The sequence below is a fragment of the Vanessa tameamea genome, chromosome 6, assembly GCF_037043105.1.
Source record: "Vanessa tameamea isolate UH-Manoa-2023 chromosome 6, ilVanTame1 primary haplotype, whole genome shotgun sequence".
In the NCBI taxonomy this organism is placed as follows: domain Eukaryota; kingdom Metazoa; phylum Arthropoda; class Insecta; order Lepidoptera; family Nymphalidae; genus Vanessa; species Vanessa tameamea.
The window spans coordinates 5,412,110-5,434,812 of NC_087314.1; the positions used below are offsets into that span (position 1 = coordinate 5,412,110).

The 22,703-nt window shown below is 34.5% G+C and overlaps 2 protein-coding genes across 2 annotated transcripts; both read right to left on the reverse strand.

Moving 5' to 3' along the window:
- LOC113393348 (sal-like protein 1) lies at window positions 1-1,503 on the reverse strand. The gene is made up of 3 exons (XM_026630194.2): window positions 1,384-1,503; window positions 972-1,242; window positions 1-629 (listed from the first exon to the last, which is right to left on the reverse strand). The coding sequence occupies exons 1-3, from the start codon at window positions 1,501-1,503 to the stop codon at window positions 1-3; spliced, it is 1,020 nt and encodes a 339-aa protein (XP_026485979.2).
- A 522-nt stretch (window positions 1,504-2,025) lies between these two features.
- LOC113393255 (uncharacterized) lies at window positions 2,026-21,691 on the reverse strand. Its single transcript, XM_026630045.2, has 9 exons — window positions 20,332-21,691; window positions 16,705-16,819; window positions 8,473-8,628; window positions 8,078-8,206; window positions 7,454-7,657; window positions 7,071-7,233; window positions 6,688-6,774; window positions 6,158-6,274; window positions 2,026-2,993 (listed from the first exon to the last, which is right to left on the reverse strand). The coding sequence occupies exons 1-9, from the start codon at window positions 21,168-21,170 to the stop codon at window positions 2,980-2,982; spliced, it is 1,824 nt and encodes a 607-aa protein (XP_026485830.2). The 5' UTR covers window positions 21,171-21,691; the 3' UTR covers window positions 2,026-2,979.
- Between the last annotated feature and the right edge of the window lie 1,012 nt (window positions 21,692-22,703).

Here is a 22,703-nt window from a genome sequence, read left to right on the forward strand (position 1 = left end):
TTAGCGTATCTCTGCGTATGCGGTTTCGCCGGTATCAGGTAGTGAAGAAAGTTGTTGCGGGTGGTGCGCGCGCAGGTGCCGCAATAAGTCGCGCCGGCGTGCCAGCGGCTTATGGCAAAGCGCGCACGTGTGCGTTAAAGCACCCCCGTCCCCCGTCCTACCCGTGTCCGTTGCGGCGTGCAAGCGTACATGCTTGTTGAGGTTGCTGGGGTCTCCGAAGGCGCGCAAGCAGTGTCGACAACGTAGCGGCTTGTATCCAGTGTGCGTGCGGATGTGGATTTTGAGCCCGTACTTCCGCGAGTACAGTTTGCCGCAGTAGACGCAAATATGACCGTCTCGTGAGCGTCCCCAAGCCGCCGCCAGAGCTTCGAGTTGCGCAGGATCTGCAATCGGTGTCGTAGGCGGCGGCACTGATCCGATGCGCAGGGTCGACGATAGCGGAGATACTAGCGACGGACCCAATGGGGAAATTGTCGTAGTCGTCGAAACTGAAGAACGTAGCTGTGAAATGCAATGCTTCCAAAATGCGTCAGGCTCGAATGTTCGACACGAGAGGAACATGTGAATCTTCAAAGGATTTGGCTGCTCAAATTCTGCATCACAATTGTGACACGCGTAGTTTTTCTTTCCTGTTGAGAAACGTGATGCTTAATTATATCAAATAAAAAGTAGTATATCAAATAAAAACTCGACAATGCTTCGTTCATACGATTGCAGCATCAATAAAATATTTAATCTTCTTAATCTTGATCTAGTTTTAAGATTAGCTTGCGTTTAGTAATTATTAAAAAGCAACATATATACATAAAAAACAAATTTATATGTATGCTACAGAGTATGTAATACTCGTATTAAGAAGATAAAAAAGCACCATTCATTTAAATATTTGCATTAGTAGGCACATACTTTAAAAACAACCAATTTTATTAATTTTTCTCAATACTTATATCATTGGAAAAAAAGATGATTACCAGTGATGTTGCGTAAAGTCAGGAATGGCATATTAAGGTGTGCCAATGTATGTTCGTCGAACCAAAGAAGCAGCTCGTGTAGAGGTGGAGCATCGGTAGTCAAACGTAGGCATAGTCGCAGGTCATTGGGTGAGGCAGGCGTTGGTCCTCGCTCGAGGCAAAGCAAGGCCGAAGCATGAGGAGGTGCTGGCGCGAGGCGAGCGAGCCGTGCAGCATGGGCTGGACCACCGCGGGCGGTCAGCTGTCCACATGCATCCATTTCCATGTAAACCTAGTAAAAAAAAAGTTTTTTGATAAAATAAAAACTATAGCGCATTCTTAGATATAAATCAACTTTATAATAATAGTTCCCGTGTCTAAAATATATGAATATAATATTAGGTATTAATAACTGTACAATGGTTATACGAACATTTTCTTCCTGGTTTCTTTGCTTTATTTCCGCTAGATCAGCAAGTGAGAAATGTCGGGAACGGCAGCCGTTCTTGAGACCGCGTCGGGACATAACACGCCCCCACTGTTTTTCCGACATCCTATAACACTTCACCTAGCAATTCACCAGTACTAAATGTTACACTAAAAATTATCAAGTAATCCAGTTTTGTGTCTTGATGAAGAATATATGATGTGCGGGCGCAGGTGGCATGAACGAGTGACGGCAGGTTCATGGGCTAAACCTATATATATGGAGTCATTCGGAGGGCGGAGGGTGCGCAGAGGGCTGTCGCTAAAATCTGCGGAACACCCTCCGCAAATCAGTCTGTGATTAAACAATTGTTATTGAATCGCGCAAGCCGAGCTCCGCTGATTTGACAGAGGATACGCCTCCCCACATACCGAGACTAAATTGGTGTGCGGGGTAGACTTGTCAGCTGAAAAAGGTTATTAAAACAGCTAGTTGTATAAAATAAGGATAACAAATGTTATATATTTGTAATTTCATTTTAAAAGAAGTTCAGATATACGTTCTAAAAGAGTCAAGAATATCTAAAAAATATATCATAAAATCTAAGTAGTATTAATAGCAAAAAGGATAAATTAAACGTAATCAATATCTATTTAAGACCTTTATTTTAGAAACTATAACAAAATATTTAAATAATACCTAAAGTATACAATTTACAAACGTACGAGTTATAAAAGTTTCCGTTGCATCGTGTGTATAGTTAATTGTAATAATGCTGTTTACAAATTAAAATATTTATATTTTATTGATATTATAAATGTTGTCATTATATGTTCATTTACCTACTTCTATCAATTTATTTTTATCTTATAAAACACAATAAAACATTTCAAAATGACAATATAATAATTACTACGTAATTTCCTATGGTTAATTAAATTATCGTAGTGCGCACAATCCCATATTGTGTTATGAGCATTATTTTATTAATTTACAACTTAAATTGATTTCTAAATAAGAATATTGTAACAATATACTATTTTTTTATAACACTATATTTATTCGATATTTGTACAATACAATCTGTAGCTAAGTTAAGTTAACAAATCAAAGAAGATTTAAAGACGATTAATATAACATCATAAGTAACTCGTAGGTTATAAAATTGCACATGATTCGACAATGTTTTAATAAGTCATTTATATAGCACTTCAAACGTGCAAAATATGTTGCCAATGTAACATTACAATTCCAAACAAAAGAAGGCGATTAAACATTTTGTCTTTAATATCTTCTTTTATGTTATTAAAGTGTTATATGCTAGGTTAGATAATAGGCATAATAAAATTGCTATGAATATTTAAATCACGAGACAAGTTTGGCGCCAAATCATATGTCAAGTAGGAAACGTAGGAACGGTCACACGACCTTAAATTGACTATAACCTCTAATGTAGAGTCCAGTCCTCATATTGTAAGTTTTGAAGTAATAAACTTGAAAAATAATATGTTTTAATTCGGGTTCTTAAAGTACGTCAAGAAATGTAGAAATTTCTTAACTATGTACTAATAATTTTATCCAGAGCCAATACACGTAACGCGCTTACTCCTCCGGTTCTGTAATTAAAAAAAAAAAAATCATGCCTCTAAAATTATTATAATAACTTAAGTTCTTAATACTAATACAATACATCTCAATACTATACACAATATGCTAAATAATATTATTTTAATAAATTAATGTTTTGCTCATTTGTGTTTTGTATAAAAGCAAATAGAAGGATTTAAAAATGTATTTTGAGTTCGGTAATGGTTTGAATCTTGTTATATAATTATGTAATTATTTTTATAACATATTAACCTATAATGGCATGACTCTGAATGGCTTGAGAAGAATAACATAGAAGTTTACATTTTGAAATATTTTCAGACCTTTGTGAAAAAAAAAAAGTTTACAATATTAATTATTTTCAAATTATGTTCCAAAAGTGTTTAATGCGCTATAAGCGAAGTGACCACGCGTATTGTACACTTGACATAATCCGGGCATCACTGTCGAGCGCCCGCACCGTGCGGGGCGTTTTGCTTGCACAAGCTATAGTGATTTGTCGGACAATAGGGAAGTTATTTAAATTTTAAAATGATTAATCTGCTACAACCACCATGAGTATACTTGGATTGAAGCAGTTGTACAATTTGAACGTTTTTATTATTAAATAAAAAAAAAAAATTACTGAAATATGAATTAAAAAAATCATTGACATTATTTCACGGATTTCGTTTGGCGTATATGATATATTGTTTTTCGAATAACCGCCTGATAAATAGCATAGACCAACATGTAATACCTAAAAATAAATGTTAGATAATAACAAAACTAAACTGCAAATTCAAAAAAGTTTAGTATCCATATAATATTTAAGTTATTAAAACACAAAAAAAACGCCTGTTACCATTTTATTATCATAAACCAAGCGCTGGCAAAATGTATACGCCTAAAACCATACGCTCGCAGTATAGAATCGTAGCAAGTGTTTTTATGAAGTACTTCTAATAGCAACGTTTAAGCTCTACATTATTATCGTATTGTACGGAGGCGACGTAAACTGCGCTCGCGTCTGCAGCTGCACAAACAACTTTATTCCGAACGATTATGAACTTTATTCTTTGGCAACACGGTTTATAATCAATTAGAAGGTTTGCTAGGTCTGTCCAATTCAATTACAAATCTAAATTTCCGCTCTGCAGTGGAGATGTGTAGAGAGATAGTGTTGCAAATGGCTAAGGGTTGGTTAAAGGACGGTCGATGGTAACCTATAATTGTTTGTCAGTACCGCTAATGTGGTGTGAGTGTTCCAACAATATTGACGTTGCAAAATGTGGCCTCGCTGATTTAAGTCAGATGTAGCTCAATATTACATTTCGTATATTCTACGAAGAGTTTATTAAATGTAACAATATTGCCAATGGCAATTATTATTTAAAAAAAAGTTGATATCAAATATTTACAAATAAATATATAATTTTATTTCATTCGTCACATAAAACAGTCATGGAGCAGCAAATAAAATTAGCATAACGTTACATAAAATAAAGTATATCTGTACTTTAATACGTTTAGTTTATTTTCCATTATATATTTATCCAAGAAAAAAATTCGTTCAACCGATGTATGAATTGTCCTGGTCATATAATATTTTTCTAGCAATTTATATGATCTTATTATAATAATCTTATATTTATTCTAAACTAAAAATGTTTAATTATTAACACATATAAATATATTTACTTTCAGCCTTATATGCGAAATGTAACAGTTACTATATATATTTATAAAATGTAATTGTGTGCGAATGCGTCAGGTGCACGCAGTTCCACACGTTGCGCGGGAGCGAACACAATTCATGCTTAATGCTTTTACACTCTTATCGCTGCAGTCAGATGTGATCAAGATAAGCTATTGTAAGTGCGAAACCCCGGCTGTGTTTGCATTTCGGATATATTTAATTATTAAGTACTTATTTTATTTTTATGTACTATATATTCGAACGATTTTAAGATATTTTTATCCGCCAATAGGGTACGACTCTAGGTTTGATATTTTACGGCAGTAAAGCCATTGTCCAACATTATATTTAGCAAAACTAAGCAAAGACGTGGACGCTGTAGACAGAAATAAAATGTGTATATACAACTATAAAAATCATAAGATCTTTTGAAACATATGATTTAATGTATTATTTTTTTAAAATATTTCTAGATACTTTACTGTAAAACATTATTAAAAGACACAGTTTAGTCATTATTTTTATATAGTGTGACTGAATTATTCTTATTTAAAAAGTAAAATTAGCATCTTTTGTGATAACAATAATTAATCATTTAGTATTTACAATCGAGTAAAATCGCAGAAAACAGACGTTTAATTACCTTTCATTCGAACTTTGTTATAAAACACGAAGACAAATTATATCTAATTCATTTTAATTTTAATAGCGCCGTCCTCGAATAAACGTCCAAATAAATTAGTTTGAAAAACTTTGTACAATAGCGAGAATGGTATCGCACGTGCGTGAGCGGCGTTTCGTATCAAAACGATATTATAATGTCATCACAGCGTATCAATCTTAATCGCCCGCGACCGCAGTTCAATCGCGACCCCCTATCTATGTTAAGCTTAGCGACTTCCGCACCAGTAGTAACATACACATAAGAACTAAAATCGCTCGGGTTGAGTGTCGATAGGATAATATTATAAGTAACGATTTTCAGCAGATTGTTATTATTAAGCAAGGTCGAAATGGTAAGCTAATAGGGATGGCATATCGCTCTAATGAGTGTATTCATTCAGAGCGGGGTGCGGCGCGCGTACTCTGCGCTGCGGTGCGGGTGCGGCCGCACGTGCGCCGTGACCAATGTGCGGGATGGCGACAGGTTGCACTTGTTGCTGTGTGTGGCATTTCTGGCACGCGTCACATATTCTTGGAATACTTATTATATTATACAAGAAATGTATAATATACAGGTTTTAAGTTAAATTTGCCGAATTATTATTGTAAAAAAGGTTAAAGGCTTAAAGGTAAGCAGGTCTTTAAATAATTAATATACATATTTATATTATATGTTTTATACTGTACAAATACTTAAGTAAAGTCTACATCTGTTGTAATATATTTATAATTGCTATCAATTAAATATGATCGTAATAAACCTGAAACGTATCTGATACGCAAGACTGCAAACAACGTAACTCGAAACAATAAATTTATAAAAATAATTACCTTCCTCCGAGGGTGCGGAGAGGGGCGTGATTGAGTCAGGTGGAGATACACGTTGAGAGTCGTGTTCATCTGTGCCGAGCAGTTCTGCGCGCGTTTCCACCACGTCGCGCACGATCTCTGCAAAGTGATTTGAAATGTTAGCAGTAAAGATATATGTATTGGCTTATGGTTATGTAAGAAAATTACATTAATAAAAAAAAATCCTGCACTGTTTTTGCTATTTAAGAGAGGAACATCATAGCATTGTATCAAAAATGATGCCTGCAGTTACCACGATTATTCCAGGACTAATGAGTTTATTGAAGATTTTAAAGAACCAAATTATAATTAAAAAAAATTCAATTGTCTTAAAATATTTCAAAAAGTTAAAGATTAATAACTAAGTTTCTCGTCGGAAGTGGCTAATTTCCAAGGTGGTGGTAGATTTATGAGTGCACTTAATTTAATCTAGTAATATGACAAATCAAATTGGTCACAAGTGAGCAAAATATGATGATGCTGCGAAATGTTGTATAGATAAAATACATTACCCGCGATAACGTCTCTACTCGTTATTATTGACTCGATCTCGTGAGACACTTCTTGTATCAGCCAAGGCATAAACTCCTCTTCAACTCCTGTAATGGACATAAACACCCCACTTGTATGTATTATGTTATATATTCCAGTGATAAGAATAAACACCGTGTGGTTGGAATTGAGCCACCTCATCTCAATTATGTAGAGCATCCACCAATCAAACACGTAAGCACGTAAGCCTAATCAGATTTAAAAAAACAATTAAAAAAAAAAGTCGCTCTAGCCTTACCCTTGATTATTTCTAATAGAATTGATACTTTCACTTTCAGTTTTAAGTAATTTAAATTGATTAAAAATTAGTCTAAATTCGAGGTTAAAATGCTATTGTTTATACCTCTCCGCATACGTCGTACGAGGTAGCCAGAATCCCTCAGCCCAGCTAGCACGGCCGGCAGGAGCTCCGCGACGTAGCCTTGCACCAGCGTCGCGGCAGCCACCCTTCCGCGCGCTTCTTCGCCAGCCACTCGAGCCGCACGTGCTTCCGCCACGCGCCTTTCCTAAGGTTATTGTGTAAGATCTTCTAATTTTATCTCAGTAAGGTTATATAAAGAAAACCCATATTAAAAAAAGATCTAAAAGTTACAGCTCGTTTCTTAAAATGTAGTGCAATTTAATGTAAGTGAAACAATTTTAATCTGTTTTCAAGTTTTAATTTTGATGATCTATTAGATAAGCCCATTAGATAATTGACTATATAAGTAGTAACAGTAAATATACCTTCTCTTGGTTTAATCGTTCGTCCCGTAGTTCAAGCCGCTGTCGCTCAGCGAGCTCCGCGTCACGCAGTTCCCGGTAGCGGCGTTGCTGCTCACGTAACGTTGCCAACTCTTCTTCCTGCGCCACTTCCGCCAGTGCCTGCTCTGTCGTCTTCCCAATTAGGACCTCTAATATCGGTTGCACTTCCAGGTCAAAGTCGAATAGCTACATTAAAAATTTTTTTGTCAATAACACTATGCAACAAAGTATTTTTTATTTATTTCACTGGGTTCACAGTATGTAATGTATGTATGTTTTGCCACCTTAGAACTATCTGAAATATCGAAATAAAATTATTCTACCGCATTTATTGATTTTACTTAAAATTACCTACACAATAATTTAAACAAGTTGTCTTGTTTATATAATAATATTATTTATTATCTTATTTATATAAACTTAAGAGTTTCAACAGTCTCATTTCTATTGTTGAAACCAAACATTAATTTCATAATCACTGTCACTTCAATTTGTTCGGAACTTCTTTTGAATCGTTTATTTTTAATTTTGATTTCTATATTACTATGGTTTCAAGTATTTTATCATTAGTATCATATACATACATACTTTTATCAGTTTACTTACATCTCCAGGTTGTATTTGCGTGGAGGCGTCGGCACCAGTCTTCGCAGGTACGTAGATGGGTGTCGCGGGCCGATCCACGAACAGGTCCGTTTGGACACCTACCTCCATTTCTACCCCCTTATCGAATAGCTGAAATCGAAATGTTAATATTTCAAGTATAGGCAAAAGGTATTTAGTTACTAAAACCACTACTCCGTAACGTTTAGCAGTTAGTTAAGAATATATTTAGTAATAAGTCTAACAGTCATTGTATGAAGTAAATGATCTTCGTAGTGGAAAATATGCTAGATTTAGTACATTCACAATTTGCGTCCATCAATTCTGGCCGTTCAAACGTAGCTGTCAATTGCATTCTCGTTAAATATTTCAATAATGTTATTAACGAAAACAATTACCTCCTCGAGGTAGTACTCTGTTTGTATCGGGTGATGTCGACGACCAGGCGCAGGTGGTGGTGTACCGGGCCGGAGGCGCGCCAACGCGGCGCGTCTAGCGAGCGCGCGTCTTCTCGTCCGCGCTGCTCGTGCAGCACCGCTCTCCAAGCCATCGCCCTGCGCGGAATAAATGAATATACCTAATATGATATGCATCACTATAACGACGAATGTATTGACTCTTATAACAGTGAGTTTTTTATGATATATGTATGTAAGCAGACGGACTAATGGGACAACTGATAATAAGTGGTCACCATCATCCATAGACATGGCGATGTAAGAAATATTAACCATTCCTCCAGCTAACTAGCCCTACCACAATATCGCCAAGTAAAAGCATAGTCAACATTCTATATTCAATGATCGCGGGGTTGGTCGATGGTCTTAAAATCTATCTATAAGTACAAATAATGTAAATATGATTTCGGAAATAACTAAATTATCTATGCAATATTTTTACACATACTAATCATGTCATTCTGTCCGTCCACACCAATATTTGATATCAATTATTGATTTCGTTTTGAGGGGCGGTTGAGTCAGTATCATTGCATTAACAAAATACGTATAGTACGACACAATTGAAATGTAACGTCGACAAATGAAAAAAAAAATTAATCAATCGTTAATTTGGCGAACGTATTTGGTTATATGACACTACAAGATATTAATAAAGATTCATGATTTTAAAGACGCACTTAATTCGGATGTGATCCATTTTAAGAATTTTGCCGATGCTGTATCTAATTTGTGTCGTAATATCTTAGATCCCACGGCAGCGATCTGACAGTGTAACAAATCGTTGGGCGTTGGTGACCAAATCAGTTGATTAACACAAGCAAAGCGCGTGGATCAAAAATTGTGATGACCACGTTCTGCATTATGTATGCGTGTGAACGCTGTGGAAATACTTGTGCTAGTGTGTGTGTAGGGTAAAAAAATAGAAAACTAGTAATTAGGTACAATGTTATCAGTCTGATCATACTTTGAGATTACCGCTTTATTGATTATTTTATGATTGATAAACTTAAATAAATGACTCTACCGAGAATTAAAGGATAGTTAGGAAAGTATCTATAATTTTTATGTTATTAATAAAAAAAAGTCCTTAAATACATATGTTTTTACTATTACTTAGAATTTCGAAATTGGCCAACCACTTTCAGTTGAAAAATCATTAATTATTTATTCTTATTACAATTATTTATCTATATTTATAATTTATGGAAATGCACACATAAAGCCGAGATAGCTTTCCTTTCCGGTCTTTACCATGGAACTAAATGTTGATGGGATTATTATCTTCTTTTATTTTTACGTATAGTAGAGCTCCATTTATTTCGTAAGACGAAATCTATCGGAATTGTGCCGCAAAAGCACGAAAGCACTTTTTTTTAGGTACAATGGTGGTCCCGATATTTTATATGCTGGTTTTTATTTGTTTTCTTGGCCACCGGGCATAAGGATATGGGGGATATGACTTCAGTACGCGATATGTCGCCTCACATGCGGTCAAACTGACCTTATAAATCCAAACGGCGCCGCGTGCCTCATTTAGTCGCTTTGCAGCTACGGAATGACACATAAATGACGTGAAATTAATAATTTTCATGTTATTTTATGTTTAAAAAATGGTAGTAATCCATTTAATTATTATATTTCTATTCTTTTTAAAAAAAAGTTTTAAACATCTTTAGGCGGGCGAATTAATACGATACGATATTAACAGTCTTGTATTCCTAACATCTATTTCTTAAAATCGTTATATTTTTCCTAGTAGTAGTAGTAGTTTTCATTGTGATTAAAATCCATTAATTTTCATTAATTTTGCTAAAATTTTATATAAAACAATGTAAAAAATAATTAATTGCTTTTATATAACATTTCATTCAGTCATTATATAAATATATTATCATAATAACAATTAATTATTTACAAAATATATCATCGTAATTAGTTTTGAGTGCATATTTTATAAAAAATAACAATAATGAAAGGAGTGTGTTATTAAGTTCCAAGCATTTAGAAATGTCCCAGCATGATTTAGGGAAGCGTTTTAAAAGCAATTATGGTAGAGTTCTTGAAGTAAATTTCATTTCTTCGTAGCTGTGATTAGTAAATGTCAAGGTCATATAGCGAATAAGCGATGTTCTGGAGTAATGCTTTCAAGTATCAAAATGTCTACTGTCTTGATAAAAGCAGATATTAGAGTTGGTATTTATTGAAAATATTTTTAACAAAATGTTTTTCAAATTCAAAAGCCTAATCCAACGTATATATACATTTCTGTCCGATTTCCGAATTGAAAATGTGCTCAGTTCAGTTTAAGTTAAATATTCTATAGTATGTTTTTTTAGGGAAGAAATGTTACCACTATTTCCATATTATATTTTAAATTAAGTCAATGAATGAATACCTTTCTTACAAAAAATAAAATGATGAATTAATAAATTGATTTTATTAAACGCAGGTTTGCTAATACTTGAAAAATAAGTTTTTAATGCTTTTATATTTCGTTTATGAATAGATCATAGTTGTAGAAAATAGGACATACCACAACTATCAGAAGTTATATTACGCCCAGAACGAAGAAGTTTCTTTAAAGTTACTTGATATCATAAATTAATTATTAGTAAAAAACATTTTTAAAACTAACTTTTATATAAAAAAATCGGTAAAGGTCATGCTTGACATAAAAACGCACAGTCATCGTAACAAACCAACATGCAAAATTTCAACTCCGTGATTCAAATTCCGATTGGAAGATTTGATCCAAAAAAAACTAACAAACATTACCAGTTAAATAAAAAGTTGTAGAATAGCTTACTTAAAAACAAATACATGCAGTCTTATTACCGTGTAAGCGATTAACTTAGAGTAACTTAACCATTATGGTACATAATGTAAACACGACGTGGAAATGACCGTCGTCACGAGGATCATAAAGTAAGTATGTATGCAGGGCCATGGTTTACCCCTAGACAAACCACGTCTCGGAGCCCCTTTACCTTTTTTAGCCTATTATATATATTTATTCTACTACAAGACAATTTTGTACAAAATTAAGATATGATTTTAATATATTATGGAATATTTTAGTATTATTACTATATTATTTCAGTAACGATTTTTTTAAACAAATTTTCCTATTTTTTGGTCTGCCTAGACTCCCTACCCATTGTGAGGCCCCTAGAGAGTTGCTTACAGTGTTCGATAGATAATAAGACCCTGCAAATATGTAGCTTATAATTATTTCAAGTTGATACTCGAATTTTTCATTGGATAAGTGACTATAGCTTATCAGGCCAGAACTGAGCTGAGCCAATACAAAGGGGGTTTTCTGAATAATAAATAAATAAATTCTGAATAAAAAAAATAATATAAATAGCTGGAGATTTCTTTGATAGAAACCATGATTACTTATGTATGACCATTACGTAGACCTAGTTTATGGTTTGGGTATGAGTGTAAAGTTCTAAGAACGTTGGAATCTATAAGCTTGTGTAATTTCAGTAGTTCGGGATGGCAAAATAAAATTATGTTCCAAACTCTCTATATTTCTTTACAATCCCTCACAATCATCCAATTGTTTTCCTTATGACAGCTCAATCATTTTTAAAATAAGAAATAGTGTTACATGCCAGTATTAAATGTTATTCCATATAAAATAATATTAATTAAAGTTGTACAAATTATTGATCAATGCATTACAATAATAATTGTATATATTTATAATATGTAATAATAATAATAATAATGTGATATTATTAATGATATAATGCAATGACATAACACCATATTGGGTCGTAGGGCTAGTCGCTAACACTTGTCATTTTCTGACGTAGCAGATATAAAATAGTAAATCCGCGGGAGGAAACTGGTTCTTCTATATTGAATAAATAATTGACTTTGAATCGTTTTCTTAAGAGAATCACATGCTTGCAACAGATAATTAATAATTATATGATATAAAATTATTATTTAAAAAAAAACATATTTACGTATTAACGGTATTCCTAAAAAATATACTATCAGAGTTCATCGACAAATGCCCGCATCGAACTCCATACCTGAATACAGCATTGCCGCCGTCGCCCCGCATATACAAACCACATTTGTACAAGGTAACAATTGCATACATTAGCATACATAAAAGAACAGTTATTAATTTTTTATTCTGGATTTTACTAACACATTTTTGACTACTTTGTTAGTCTAATAGGCTTTGCTAGCTGACTACATATTCCGTGGTTCTGGGTTTAACTCCCGTGTCCAACTATAATAAATTGAGCGGGTTTTCTGTCAAAAACTCTGTAACAAGTCGGATTCGGAAGATCGTGACGTCGGTCATTTCCACGACGTGCTTACATTATGTACCATGTTTGTCATGTAACATATGTTTGTCTTTATCTGATTGATACCAATGTACATACATACCGTTGTTTTAATTTAAAATTATTTGTTCGGTACAATATTTGCATTATAACTTTTGTCGCAAAAGTCGCTAAATTTCCTTTTACTCAGCAGCTTTATTGTATTAAAATAAATGATATTTCTTTTAATCTAAAATCACATTTCTTTTAATCATAATAAATGTGTACTTTTTGAACGTTAAAGCGAACATTAAAACCCAGCCAGTCCAGTCGCGAAATTTCTTTTCAATGTTTTGTCGCAAATTGTGTCTCAGATTTTCTCAGTTTGGCGGATTTCGTTTTGAAGCCAGTGTGGATTTTGCTTAGACTTGTGAGAATATGGCTATATTTTAAATGTAACGGTCTGTAAATGATACATTACTATAATATGAAGTCCTCTTTTATTAATGAAAACGTTTCCATTCCACCATGCTGTTTCGATGCGTATTGGTGGAAACACCAATATTCATACGAGTTCTTGCGTTTTTTTTATGGCGACCGAGTTCTAACTCGAGAATTTGATGGGCCGTCGGATTGTATTTTATTAAAAGTAGTCTTCATATAGACGGGAAAAAAATCATCTGAACAATACTTGATTGCATCGAAGTCGGGGAAAATGGCGTCTATTTGTAAAGGTAATAGATACCGTTTACAGTTAATTGCAGTGTTACGAATACGACCCGAGTTGTCAGCGTTGGTATCAACGGTCAACATTTATGAGGTACTATTATTGTGGAGTTGTTTATTCTGTTTCATTACACGCGTAATTGCATTGACGATAGGCAGCTATGGTGCAGCGCTCACTTTTAGTCGCATTCCCACTTCAAACTTTCTAATTATAGATATAGATGGACCAGTAAAAAAGTAAACACAGAAATCATTTCATAAAATAAGGCTGTAATCAAAATGGCTGTCCGTCGCGACTTCGTACAGATAAAATTCATACATAGAAGTCCTCCCATTTTCCCCTCCTTAAAGTTGAAATAACCAAAAATCCTTTTTCAGCGATAGCTAACACAATAAAATTAACCAGGGATATTATGCAGCTCCTAGACTATCCGAAATAAAAATATATCCGAAACCGCATATTTTTGCATAGTGTTATACCTAAAGATAGTAGCTAAATTGTTTTTGGTTATTGTACTTGATTATACTTACTACCAAGTCTACAAATAAACTTAAATAGATATGTTGTAATTTTCTCTTTTGAAATTTCTAATCTAATATTCGTAACTGAAACTAGCCGAAACAATCAGATTATCCGAAATAATTTCGTATCCGTAACCGTATCTGAAATCGATAAAATATTAGTCACATATCCGTATCCATATACAGATCCGAAATCACATAACCATAACATCCCAACATATAAACCTATGATCCAAATTTTAGCGTTTTAAAATCAATATTTGTGGTCTTAGCGTTGACAACCAGAACAAACGATTTATAAGTATAGATAGATAGATAGATGGGACCGTAATTTTTTTTATATTAGATAAGAGTCCTTTAATAGCATTTATAGTTTCAGAGTTACAATCAACAAATATAACCGATAAGAATCTTAGACTTTTGAAGGAATTAGAAAACTCAGCCATCTAATTAACCCAGATTGAGTGAAGTCTAGTAGAACAGTAGACCGCATTCGATAGCTTGAAGGTTGAATTTAGCTTATACTTAAATTTAAGGCTACTGACCTATACGACGTCAAACACATACCTTTAGAATCGGTTTCAATTTATGTTTCCAATTCAACACATTCTTAAAATAGTCTGTTTCATAAAATCGCAAATACAAACGACAATCGTCTATAAGTTAAATTCAAGCAATCAAGATGTATACAACCATACCTATAGAATATATAAAAATATAAGAATGCAATATTTAACTGTTCAAAAAGACGGTTTATTGCTGAATAGGAATTCCCACCGAACAAGCTAAAAGGAGTTCTACCTTTAGATTGTAATGTATATATTGAAAACAAATAGAAATAATTGTATATAATGTATGTATGTAATAATAGTCTGTACTTGTCCTAATAAAAAGTTTGGAACATACTCCACCAGGCTACTCCGATCCGGATTGGTTACACGTAGTAGATCCTCATCCGCCACGTGCAGGTTTAAACACGATATTTTTCTTAATCGTCAAGCACGAGATGAATTATAAACGACTTAAGTACATGAAAATTCAGCGGTGCCCGGGTTTGACCTCGGAAACGTCGGTTTAGTTTCACGTCTTGGCCATCGTGACTTGTTCATGTAATATGGTATTTGGTCAGTAATTCAAAAAAAGTTGTGGAATAATGGGTATCGATAATAATGCCACAACCTTTAATAGTAATTTAAAAAACAAAAGTAAACGCCCGTAAATATCCCAGTGGGCAAACTTAAAAGTATTTCAACGAAATCGACACCGCAACCTTCAACCTTTGAGATCCACGTATTTTCTGTAATAAGTCATTATGGCACAATAGAGACAAAGCCAAGCTTATTTTAGTATTAGACACGTAGCCAATGTTGCAAATGTTCCATCTGATGGTATATGGTCACAACCGCAATATTGGAATTGTAAGAAAAAATGACATTGCCTTACGTCGCCATTATGCCACCTATCTTGAGCACTAAGGAGTTATATCCCTTGTAGTTACCCTGGTTCATTTACTTACAATAATACTCAGCTGTTTGCTAGAATGTGATGAGTGGGCGGAACTAACCCGGACAAGCTTGCAAGTGTCCACAGCTCAACAAAGTTACAACTTCATCGGATGAGCACATTTACGGTTTTAAATGCATAAACTATAGACTAAGAACATTATAGTAGCGGTAAGTTAAATTGTCATTTAATATGACATTTTAAAATCCCCGAGTAATTTGTTTCATAAATGACAATAACACAACGGTTTGTAGTATTCCTCGTGACGTGATAACTACACATGTAACTCTATTAACAGCCACGACTGACCTTTTATTAACGACTATAACTCGTTTGTAAAATAAGTTTACAAAAAAAAAATGCCCATTTTAAAATTCCTATTCTTCAGACGAACAATAATAAGTCTTGTTACCAATAGAGAAAGGGGTGTAAAATATCCTTAAAAATACCTGGTACAATATGGGTCTTAAGGTTCACGCTATAAAGGCTAATATTGCTCTACACGCGGTTATATATCAATAAAATTGATGACGCTATTTGACTCGTTAAAACGAGTCTATTTACATTTCAACACAATTATCTACATTTCGATCGCATGGAAGCTTGACTTTAATTTCAACCTTGTAAAATTACATGTACAACACCTATCTCGAACAAAGTTTTCAACTTGAGCTGTAACGACGTAAAACCCGTCATGTTTGTCTATACCGCAAAAGTACATGAAATCATATTTATTCGTACGGGTGACCTAAAAGAAATGAAGCAAAAAGAATTACCTACCGAAATAAACAGAATAACATTTTGTGAACTAGCTGATATCGTCATCAGAACATATAGATAAACCACTGCAAAAATTCGCCTAAATTGGCGGGACGTAATTAATTGAAATTCACTTACAACATGTGACCGAGATATACAAACAGATTAAATATAAACTTTTATAACAGTGCAGTCAGCAAAATAATATGTATTTGAAAGCGACTTAACAATAATTATTTTTGTCTTTCTTTCTTTTAATTGCTTTGATATTCAAAAGAGAGGATAATCTGTTGAAAACCAATCCTAACCCACATTAGTTAAAGGTAAAGCCCTAAGTTTTAATACACTATTTTGGAGGTTTACTTACAGCAGCGTGAGGGTGTGCTCCAAAAGTGCTGCCGCGGACAACTCGCTTGTCGTGCATAACATTGGAGTAGCCTGTGTTGCCCGTTGCACCCGTCGCACCCGTCGCCATACTACCACTGCAACCAAAAATATATACTCGTATAGATGATGTAAACACCTGACATGATGTATAACATCTCGTCTTGGTAATAAGCAACATTAACATTACACCGTTTCGGAAAAGATCGGTGCCATCTGATGATCTCAGTACCGCGCGCGTTTCATTGGTCATAAAAGATAGCGCGCTTTTTCGACTTCCTGTTACGTAATTCCATTCTCAACACTTAATCACTACTCGGATGGCAGGAGAGATGTTAAAGATCGCCAAGTTTAATGCGTTGTTACCACTATAATTGTACAGGGTATAATTGTATAGGGTAGGGTATTATATTGGTTTGTTATTGACACACTTTTGGACTAGTGTTTCAATCATTTGTTTCTATGGGTTACAAAGGGGGGAGTCTATAGGGGTTATATTGGGGTAGTGGCATTATTATTGTTAAATGTGTATATATATATATATATATGTAACTATAACATTTACAAACTTGAAATTTGGCAGGTAGGTTTCTTATAGGGCTTAGAGATTCGCTAAGAACAGATTGTACGAAACTTCACCCCTATGTGGGTAAAACGGGGGATGAACGTTTGTGTTTTATAAATTTCGCTCGGGTAAAGCTGCAGACTCAGCTAGATATATATATATAAAACAGTTCAACACCTTTTTATCCTCCATTTGCCAAGCGATTTATTTTCGTTTGATTGGTAATGAAGTTTAGTGATATCAATAAAGAAAAAGTAAAAAAATATTCGAAACAAATTCATGTTTTCCCCAAATTCACAATAATATTTATGGTTTAATATCGACCACTAAGCGAACACTTATATTATGTATAAAGTCATAAGTGGACTATGTGCAGGTTGCTTCGATTAATTATTAATGGATTATGGAATATAAATCAATCAGAAGCTCAGTAAGTGTTACAGGCTGGTAATATTTTCATGTTTTGAACGTGACTACGGAGAATCATCCTATCTAAGCGATTGACATCTTTGTCAGTCGTCATCGGTCTCGTGTGTCAGTCGACATTATGTAATTGTCTACTTTTTTTTAATTTAATTATGTAGACAGAAGACAAATGAGCCATCTGATGGTCACACACAACTACCAATGTACATATAATTGAGAGAGTAAGAAATATTACCATCTCTTACATCCTCATGCGTCAACATTGTGTCTGTAGTTCCGCAGTTAAAGAAATGCAATACTGGTTGGAATTACTAGTTGTTTCGTCAAAACATTATGTATTTATTTATAATTTATTAATTATATATTGTTTTTGCCTTTGGCGTATCTAATTTTAATGTTATTTTAATTTTAAAATATTAATACTAAAACTTTGTTAATTTTTTTCCAGATTCACACAAATTACTGATCCAATTGATATGAAACTTTCAAATTTCGATAGATAATAGTTTCAGGACGGACGAAGGCTATAAAGGTTGTATTATGTTGAATTGTGGCTTATTCTGTTAAAGTAGTGTGAGCGAAAACCGTTGGTCCGATACGTTTCTAAGCGAGCGCTGCCAAATCTACAGACATTGAAATAAAACTTATATGTGATATTTTTAGTTCTTACAAGTGTATCTTGAAACGGATAGTATTCATATTAAATAGAAAATTTCAGTAATCATTTTTATGATTAAAACTGAACGACCTCCGTAGTCGAGTAGTGTGTTCACCGGTTTTCATGGGTACGCCACTCCGAGGTACCGGGTTCGATCCCCGGCCGAGTCGATGTAGAAAAAGTTCATTCATTAGTTTTCTATGTTGTCTTGGGTCTGGCTGTTTGAGGTACCGTCGTTACTTCTGATTTTCCATATCACAAGTGCTTTAGCTACTTACATTGGAATCAGAGTAATATATGTGATGATTGTCATAAGTGAAAAATGACAAAAATAATTATTAAATACAAAACAGCATGATAATGATATTTTATAAGTAATAATTGCTATTTACTTGTCAGCATTTTGGTACTAGTCTAGACTATACTTTAGATATAAATATATCTAGACGTAGCGGTATATTTATTACGTACACTTACGAACAGTAACGGCGCTTGGTTTGATACTGATTTTATTACAATATTTAAATTATATATTTTATTGAGTTAAAGGATACCCTCCTTAACATCAATACAAATTGTTGTGCTCCGCTTTGAAGGATAAATTTAGTAGATGTTGGTTGGCTTTGTGCGAGCCTGTCTGGGTAAGTTCCACCCAATCATCGGATATTCCTCCGCCAAGCACCAATACTTAGTACTGTTGTGTTATATAACTTCAGGCACAAGAGATTTAACATCCTAGTTCCCAAGGTTAGTGCCATGTTAGCAATGTAAGCTATATCAAGACATATATAAATACCTGTTTTTTTTTAAATAACATAAGAATAACATGATAAAATTAAGTGCTTAAATATATATATACAAATATGAATTAAAAAAGTTACTGTATAAATATTGACCGCGTAAATAAATAAATAATATTAAATACTACAATATATACATAGGTATTTTTTACAGTATTTTTGTTTTAGTTATTTATTATAATAATTATATGCCTTTTACTTATATATTATTATATCATAATACCCGTACAAGAAAAAATGATAACAAGCCTATTTTAATAACGAATTTTAAACCTTGGTATATAATATGTGTATCTATTTTATCATTGATTAATATTTAAAGCATTATTTTTATAGATTTTTTTTTGTCTATTTAAATGTATTGTAAAATCGTTGATTGCTAATTAATTTCATGTGGACTAAGAGATAAGATAAGGTCGATCGTTCGCGGGGGTAGTTGACCTCCAGCGGGCGGCCAATAGCAGCGGCCGGAAGTAGACCGCGGCGGATCCCCTACAAATAGCTTGACCTCTTTACTAATCATATTATATTATTTTTTCTACTTGTTTCACCATGAACAAATCATTTTCAACATTTTTTTTTTGCATTTAATTAATATTTATTATAGATATATAGAATATGGAACATAAACTTGGTTTTGTCCTTTGTACGAAATATTTCTTTGAAAATTTTATCCGACTCTCGTCTATAACTATAGTGTGACACAAACACAGGAATTAAAAACAACATTTACGGCACGTATTGATTATCTTGGTAAATGGTTCCAAGAAGGTCGGTATCCAAAAAACGATGACTGTGTTCAAGGTGACAGAATATACCTATATTCCAATAATTTTTATCAATAAGTAACTTTTGTCATTGATGTGTGCACTGTTTGCAAACGTTTGTAATCGATATCAAACGATAACGCGTTGAGTTCCATAAATAAATATGAGAAACTATCTGTAATACATTTTTAGACAATTAACAGTTAATGTTATATATCTATAGTAAAATTATAAATTCGAAAGTAACTGTGTTATCGGAGGACGTAGGCTACTTTATTTAAGGGGATAAAATGGGAGGTACTGATTTGTGTGCTATAGGTAAAGTTTTATAAATTTCACATGGGTAAAGCCACAGGTCAAGCTAGCTCGTTATAAGTTAAGAAGTTGTACTAACACGTGATCATGTTCCTCGAGAAGATGTTTGACGCCGGCGACACCTGCTATCAGCGCTCGGACTCCTCTGAAAACTTCACCGCCGCTGACTCGCTTCTCGTTGTTTGTTCCAGGAGGCACACCGTTTGGTATTGTTTCTACTTTCTTTTCAGGAACGGATCGTTTGCTCCGATTCGTTACAGCCTTCGGTTTACTTGCATAGGAATATACAATTTTTTCTCTTTCCTGCGCTGGATATAGTGTTTCTAATCCAAGGAGGCAAGCGACGTCCGGTGGTGGAAGGAGAAACTGACCAGTTTTCACGGTAGTTACGAATCTTGGTTTGTCTCCCTCGCTCGTCCCAGAGACTTTGCTACGGTTTTTATTTGTTGATGGAGATTTAGCTATGTTGGGAGATATTTTCGTCCTCTCACACTCACTCGATATTATATCAATTCGAGGTTGAGATTGACTCAACATTTTTTTTGGAGGTGTTTGATCTTTCCACGTCAGATTAGGATTGGAAGTCGCTAGGCCTCCGGCGCGACGGCGATGGCGCGTTGGCCGTCGAAGATTGGCCTCCAAAATTTCTTTCTCTTTCAGACGACGGAGTTTGAAATCGAGCGCCCGAGTGAATTTAGGATCGAGAATAGTCTGCGGAGCGACGGCAGCGACCATTTTCTCCGTCAGCTGCTCTTTTGTCGCGCTCGGTAGGTGTGTGCGGCCGTCATCGTGCTGGAGCGGTTTAACAACATTTACGATACGCGGTAGCGGCACGTGTTTTACAATATGCTTTTCGTCCTCATGGTTTATTACGGTAAATGCATTTGAATTGTCAGTAGGAATATCTAACGATGGCATCGCGCGTCACATGACTTCCCGTTGTAAATGAAAGCGACGATGCCGTTTTAAAATGTTATTTTCGATTTGCTTGAATATTCACTTCAGGCGGCTTGTCGCGAATGTATCGTGCTCCGTTTGATGGTGGCCGCGTGGTGCGCGGGTGGTGGCGGTGGCGGCGGGCGGGCGAATGTCCGGCGCGGCGCCCGGCGGTCAACACGCTCACCCCCGTAGAACATAAGCGCCCAGTTTTCTCACGTCGCTTATGACTTTTAATGCGGAAACATCAACTAATGCGGTACATGTAATCGCGCAAGCGCCCACGTGGACTTAAGACGGTAAACATGAGTGTGTCGAAGTACGAAACTCTTTTAAACCGAAAATCAGTACAACGATTTAGAAATACACATGATTTAAAACAAGCAAGTGAACACAGACTTTGTTTGAAAATAATATAAACAAATCCAATGAAAGGTAACGAGTAAATCATTGAAACGAACGTAATAAAAACCTTTTATTTACGAAAGCCATTATAAGGCTACTGAGGTATTCACTTTTTAAATACTATTCTAAATCATAATGATGTAGAACATTTGTCTACACTAGCGAGCTGGCTCATGAAGCAGCGAGTACTAATCGTTTACCTAGTACACACGAGGTGCGATGTAGGTATAAGGCTGTCACGGGCGCGCGTTGTAGATAAGAAGACAACGCGTAATCATCAGCAATAGCAAAATGATTGTGTTTAGTCGATGAACGTAAATACCTAATTTATAATTAGCTTAAAAGTATGTTAGTATTCCTATAATTACAGGGGCTATAGGTCTGTCTTTACAATTGATTTTTAAAAATCCTTCTCATAATAGTAAAAGCCTGTAAATTTCCCACTACTAGGCTAAGGCCTCACCCTTTGAGGAGAAGGCTAGGAGCATATTCCACCACACTGCTCCCATGCGGGTTGGTGGATTCACAAGTGGAAGAATTTCGTTGAAGTTAGACACATGCACATTTCTCACGATGTTTTCCTTCACCGCCAAACTCGAGATGAAGTATAAACACAAATTAAGAACATGAAAATTCAGTGGTGCTTGCCTGGATTTGAACCCGCAATCATTGATTAAGATGTGCGCATTCTAACCACTGGGCCATCTCGGCTCTTTTGTTAATTATTTATTATTCAATAATTCATAATATTTGGGTTAAGTGTTAAGATGTGTCTTTATAGGATTTATGGAAACCGAGACAGCTATTTGCAAATGTTTAATGACTTAATGATTTAATCCTAGAAGAAGTTATTAATTTGACTATTAAAATGTAATGATTATATATTATTGAATAAAGGATTCTGATTTGATTTGATTTGGTTTGTTTTTATGATGCGATTGAAAATTCAGTAAAACGTTAACAGTGGAGGGATGGATAGAAAAAAATTGCGTTTATGTTGTATTATATGTGGGTTTGAATTATGAAATTAAAATATTTAGACTATACTTTCCTTTTCGGCAATTTAAAAACGACCATTGGCACTATAGTTTGTGCATAATAATATCCCTA

What these genes read in the sequence shown, in the direction of transcription:
- LOC113393348 (XM_026630194.2), bottom strand. Translation starts at nt 1,503, where the DNA reads ATGTCGGAAAAACAGTGGGGGCGTGTTATGTCCCGACGCGGTCTCAAG. An exon ending in AAAGAAACCAGGAAGAAAAT is followed by an intron (nt 1,243 to 1,383) that starts GTTCGTATAACC and finishes TTTTTTTACTAG; the next exon opens with GTTTACATGGAAATGGATGC. An exon ending in GACTTTACGCAACATCACTG is followed by an intron (nt 630 to 971) that starts GTAATCATCTTT and finishes GTTTCTCAACAG; the next exon opens with GAAAGAAAAACTACGCGTGT.
- LOC113393255 (XM_026630045.2), bottom strand. Translation starts at nt 21,170, where the DNA reads ATGCCATCGTTAGATATTCCTACTGACAATTCAAATGCATTTACCGTA. An exon ending in CGCAAATACAACCTGGAGAT is followed by an intron (nt 7,658 to 8,077) that starts GTAAGTAAACTG and finishes TTTTTAATGTAG; the next exon opens with CTATTCGACTTTGACCTGGA. An exon ending in AACGATTAAACCAAGAGAAG is followed by an intron (nt 7,234 to 7,453) that starts GTATATTTACTG and finishes CAATAACCTTAG; the next exon opens with GAAAGGCGCGTGGCGGAAGC.